Source organism: Fulmarus glacialis, unplaced genomic scaffold (genome assembly GCF_000690835.1).
Source record: "Fulmarus glacialis isolate BGI_N327 unplaced genomic scaffold, ASM69083v1 scaffold16694, whole genome shotgun sequence".
NCBI lineage: Eukaryota > Metazoa > Chordata > Aves > Procellariiformes > Procellariidae > Fulmarus > Fulmarus glacialis.
This window is the reverse complement of record NW_009210074.1, coordinates 56,274-62,273: the sequence shown is the minus strand read 5'-3', so window position 1 is coordinate 62,273 and position 6,000 is coordinate 56,274. Positions and strand designations below refer to the sequence as shown.

The following is a 6,000-nucleotide window of genomic DNA, read 5'->3' as shown; positions in this document are numbered from 1 at the left end:
AGCTGCTGAAGGAGGAAGATGTCTGTCTGGGGAAGCTGTTCTATTTTCATCACAGTACTGAGCTTTGCTTATGATATTGAGAAGACTTGAGCCAGTTTTAGAAGGCAAACATTATCCTTTTTATGTACTACTGTCAGTGTTCATGTCTCCCTGTCTAGGGTTATTAAAGTCTTTCCTACAGCACTTGTATCTAAGGAAGTAAACATCAAGTCATGCACATTACAGCTTTCTTTATGCAAAGGAAATTCTATTAGGACACTGGGAAGTCATTTCTGTGTTTGTATGAGGTACTTACAGGGAGATTAAAGCATGTTCTTTGCTCTAAGCATGTTGGTTTTCATATGTTGCATTTTAGCATAGGCTACGTTGCAGATTTAGTTTTTCATCTATGTGCCTTTAAAGTCAAGTAGAGAACTACCTTACCTCTTCAACAGAAAATATTTCTTCTCCTTTTACAAGACTTACGTTGATAATTACGTAAAAATTGAAAATCTGTTATTCTTATACAGTACTTGAATTTTGTGTATGTGTGGTAATTGCAGAAGTACTCCTTTTACATCATAATCAAAACCTTATTTCTAGATTTAGGTGATATGCGATCTGGGATTCTTGAGAATTTCCTATATATTGTTCTAGGACAATGATCTGCTTCCTGCTTCCTTTTTCTGACTGGGAATTTCTTTTGCCTTTTCACGGGTAAAGGAAACAGTCGTCTTCAGCTCTTTTTTTGGCTCTTTACAAAATTATTTTTGAAAATGCTCTATGAAACAACACAGTGCTTAAAATCAAAATGCTGGGAAATATGGTGGGGTTAGAAGTGCTTCACAGGCAAGGGTGGGCATTCCATGATCAAGCAGATTTCTTTCTGACCTTGTTCCATTATCCTTCCTTTTCCTTCAGCACAGTAGGGTACATTTGAGCTTTATTAGCTCAGGATTGCATAAGCCAAAGCTCCTTCTTAGATAAAGTCTTCTGTGTATATTTATGCAACAGCTTTTACATCAAAACAAAATGCATATTTTATTATTATATAGTGGTTTCCTTGGTTTTAGTGTTAAGCCGTTTGATGAAAACCGTATGCTTTTGGAACAGTTTTATTAAAAACATACTGTTTGAGTTATAACCCATATTAACATATGATTAAATATTTGGCCTTTTGAAAACCTCAGTGTTCATGTCTGATTTTAGAATGTAACTTGTCTGATGTGTGGGGTTTGTTTTCGGTAAATAAACATTGTGATTGGTTTTTTTTTTTTTTTTCGGCCTTCTAATAGGTTTTCACTTTTTTTTGTTGGAGCTTTAGTGCACTGTTGTTTTGAGTACCTGTAATACCTTAGAAGTGCTATTGTTTAACTGTTTAACTCCTCTTCATCAGCTCTTAGTTCAAAAGTAGATTCATGTGTTGTGGGACATTATCCCCAAGCCTTGTTTGAAACTTATGTCTTTTTTACAGCCCCCCCCCGCCCAGTTTTCTGCTCCCCTCTCCTCTCCCCATAATTTAAGTGCTCTCAGACAATATGACAACTTGAAGAATAAAAAACTTGCAGGTCTTTTGGGGAAAAACATGGTACCTATTGACAACTATTCTCTCTTTTTTTTTCCCCTCTTTCATTGCACAGAACTTGTTCTAGTTGGAATAGCTCTGTGGTTTTGTGTTTGTGGCTTACAGAAAAAAAACATAGTAAGACCAGGAAACTCATTAAAGTGAAATGTTGATTTACTTAATACCAACAGTATTCTTCTGAGAGAGATGGAGGTGATAAAGTGTGTCCCAAAAGGCTGTAGTGGCAAATTTTCTATTTAAAGATGCTAAAATGGAAGTAACAAAAAATATGCAAACAAATGCCAGAAAGGAAAGTAATAGAAGCAGGAAAAACATTTCAGTCACAATGGTCTGTAATTCAGAATTTCCTTCATCCTTGAGTTAAGGATTTTGCTCACTTTCACTGGCTTCAATGTCATCATCTTGGTTTGACCTCTCTGTGTGTCCAGTTTGCTATTGGCTACATACCAATATACCTTCCATTATGTGGGGCAACTCAGTTTTACAAAGCAGGTGAAAAGGGTATCTTTGTCTGTGCAACAAGTTTCTTCTTTTGAACTTGCAGTCAGATTCTGACTTGGTCTCCTTAGTTTTATGTCTGATACTATTGACTTTATTTGTTCTGCAAAAGTGTCCTACATTACAATAAAAAAAAGTTTGCATTACTGTAGACAATTATAAATTCCTATGTTGTTTAAAAAATGAGCACATGTACTTATATTATTTGATTGAACTTTTATTGATCTTGTTACTTTATTAATAATTACAGAGCTTTTTTCATTGATGTATTACAAATTCAATACAATATGCTGATTTAAAAGAAGGATATATATGTCTGTTGCTAAATAGTTCTTTTTAGTATTAAAATTATTGTAATTTTCAGTAAATGCATTCACTTCTGGCTTTTTTGAAAGTACTGTTTGTCGGTTGGTTTGTCACTATATTGCAATACATAAGCTTAAAATAATAATTGACTGTCTACAAGAAAGAAACTTTATGACTTTTAATTTTTCTTTGCAGATCATGTTCAAAACGAAGAAAACTATGCACAAGTACTAGATAAATTTGGAAGTAATTTTTTAAGTCGGGATAATCCAGATCTTGGCACAGCTTTTGTAAAATTTTCCACGCTTACTAAGGAATTATCAACGCTGCTGAAGAACCTGGTGAGGAGTTTCAAACTTCCTTAGTTTTTTAGTTTTTCCCAAAATAAAGTACAATACAACAACTTCATGATCCTGATGACTGATGGTAATTTTAGAGATGCTTTCAGTTTTTTTCAAAAACCAACACAATAATTTCTGCAGCGATGATCTCTAAAGAGTGTTACTACACACTCACTGTGTTTGATTGTTAATTGGCAGTTAAGAAGAAGAATATAAATGTTGAGACATTACTTGAGCCATCATTCTCAAGTGATTGATGGTGTTACATATCTCTTCTTATGGACCTTAATTTTAAATCGTTCCCTGACTTGAAGTCTTTCCAGTTAAAAATCCAATACCATTGGCTTTTTTGTCTTACCTCAAAAAGAGAAACTTTCACTTTTTCGAAGAAAAATAACGATATGGGGAGCATGCTTAAGTGATGTTAATAGTCCATTCTCCCGGTGATATACAAAGCATCCATTGCTTAAATATTAGGCTTACGAAGGTGGTTTAAAGGTTTGTCTCATCTAAAGTTTGTCTTAGGCCTTTTACTTCTGAAAGCTGGATAATAAAACTGTAGTCATAGCAAATATCTTTGAATACTGGAAGTAACTTCTTTTGAAATCATGTTTCATGGGTTTGATAGCTGTTGTATTCAGAAAGTAGCTTCGATTCTATGTTTTTCTTATAGTTGGGCTTATCTCCAAGCTTTTTGGTGTGTAAAGCATATGCAATATTACAGGCTTTCTTTCCTAGGGTCCCTAGCACGAGCACAACTGCTTTAGGTCACATCAAAGGTCCATGTAGCCAGCTTCGATAGTTGCCCAAGAATGAATATTTAGGGAAGAGTGTAGCAGGAGAGCAAACATACGGGGATAACTTCTGTACTGTGGTCATGAAAAGAGTATTCAGCTCAGAGACGCTGGAGCTGGAGGCAGTATCTTTTGCTTTGTAGTCCTCGTTAGGTATTACTTCCATGAATTTGTCTAAGGATTTCTTGAATGTATGCTATACTTGGATTCCTCCAGAGTGCTAAAATGAACTGCTCTCTGAAATGTCAATTCTATTTCTTGTGAACCTGATCCTTTCATTTATTGTTTCCCGATTCTTACATCTTACAAGAAATGTAAGAATTTCCCTATTTTCCCCAGGAATTTACAGGTAGCTATCATTCTTCCTTTCCCTTCCTCTGTTACTTTTCTAGCTGAGTCTTAGTTATTCCATAACTTGAATTGTCCTTGTTGGTCCTTTCTGTATCTTCTCTTAGTACTATTATGCCCTCTTCTGAAATGAGGGGGGACAAATGTGAAGATGGTTCCATTTCTTTTCCCTTTTATGAAGGCTGATTGCTGAGCATTGAGATTGATGTTTTCAAGGGATTCTATGTTGTAACTTCAAGGTATTTTTTCCTTGAGATGTTTTTCTTGATTGTTATTTCATAAGCATGATTCTGTATGCAGTTTTTTCTCCTTATGCATCACTTCACATTTTTCAGCATAGACTTCAATCATTTAATTTCATTCTTTCAGGGGTAAGTGTTACAATGTTCTTATGCAACTCTTCATACCTGGCTTTTGCTTTACTTCCCAGAACAGTTTAGTATCAGCAGACATTCTCGCCTGACTCTCTGCACTCTTCTGGGGTTGACTTATAAACATCTCAGACTGCACAGGCCCTAACAACACTCAAAATGGGGTGTCACTTCTGACCTCTCATGCTTGGGCTTATTTCTGCCTTCTGAGTCTTGCCTCTTCTTCATCACCTACTTACTCATCTAAGGATGATCGCACTTATCCTAATGAAGCTTACTTTCTTTAGGAGCTTTGCTCTGCCCTATTACCTGGATCATCCTTTGTTTCAGTGTTGGCAGTTTTAAAGACCAGTAGATGTGCGAGGGACCTGCTTTCCTCTGTAAAGACTTCCGTGGTTCTGGGTTATTTTGGCCTCCTTTAATCTTACTTCAGCACACAATTAAAAATAAGCATTTTAAAATGTGTGTAAAAAGTGGAGTTTGAGGACAGTTTGGGACTAGAACTCAAGTTTGTTGGAAGCTCTCTGGACCACATCATTCTTCACAGGGTTTCCACAGAAATTCTTAACTTCTTTCAACTGGCAAACAAGAAGTGGGGGATTATTTATTTATTTATTTAAAGTAGTGCTGATCAAGAGGAAAAAACTCTTTTAACTTAAGAAGCCACGCTGATTCAAAACGTTACACTATTTCGGCTAGACTATGAAGTATTATCTGTCTAAATTCTTGTTGACAGGATTTAAAATAGGCTATTCCCTAACTTACTTCATTCAGCACTCTCAAGTAGACAATGAGCTTATTTTACAAATGTCTCAGCATTTTAAAAACACTTATTTTTCACCTTTTTTCTCTCCAAGATAGATAATTCTGCTTTGTTGACCCACTGTTGTTCTTAAGCATGAGTCTGATTAATACAATTACACTGAAAGTAAAAGATTTTTATAATATGGAAATAGAAGTTGAGGTCCAGTGAAAAAGCAGTTGAGAGGAGGGCTGTATAATGTCACTGGTAAAGCCCCACAGTAGGTGTTGAGGCTTATGTTAATAAAAGTAATTGAAAAAATGGCAGTAGGTATTAAGATGAATGGCAAGCTAATAGGCTTTTTTTTTTTTTACATAGAGCAGATTGTTGCTGCCTTATTTAATAAATGTACAATAAAATAATGAATGGTCTTTAAAGACAGGAAGATGAATAAGGAATGGAGCTACACAGTAGGCAACAAAAAAAACCTTCAAAAATTTCGATCTGTTTTTATTAAATCTTTTGAACTTTAATTATAAGCCATTAAATATTTTCTTATGAATTGTGATATTATGCATATTTCATGAAAGGAGGGTACAGAATAATTTATTTTCTTCTGTGTGAAGGAATTATAGAGTGATCGCTTCGAGAGTGATCTTCGCTTACTGTGATCACTTACTATGGAGTAAAGCCAGTGACTTGTGTTACATATACAACTTTTGGAAACCATCACTTTGAAATGATTGCTTTGCACACAAGGTCAAGAATAAAAGCATAGCCATTAATCATTTTAACAAAAACAAATAAGTTGCTATGCAAATTTTACTGTAAACTGTGGATGTTATCACTAAATATTACATCTGAAACTTAAAACATATAAATATCATGTTATATTTCTGAGTGTTGTTTGTTTTTTAAGATTGATACACAATGACCACTTCTGTAACATTTTGTAAAGGTAATTACATTGTGATCAGCCATTGTCAACATTGGCCTATGTTTTCAGCAATCTGAGTGTCCCACCAGAATCGGTTTC

The 6,000-nt window shown here is 34.9% G+C and overlaps 1 protein-coding gene across 1 annotated transcript in view; it reads left to right on the top strand.

The window, feature by feature from the left end:
• Positions 1–2,556: 2,556 nt before the first annotated feature.
• LOC104072462 (arf-GAP with SH3 domain, ANK repeat and PH domain-containing protein 1-like) overlaps positions 2,557–6,000 on the top strand; it is a gene marked incomplete at both ends in the record, with an annotated part of 58,286 nt that continues 54,842 nt past the window's right edge. Inside the window, 1 exon segment of the mRNA XM_009577059.1 lies at positions 2,557–2,709. Coding sequence (XP_009575354.1) covers positions 2,557–2,709 — 153 coding nt within the window.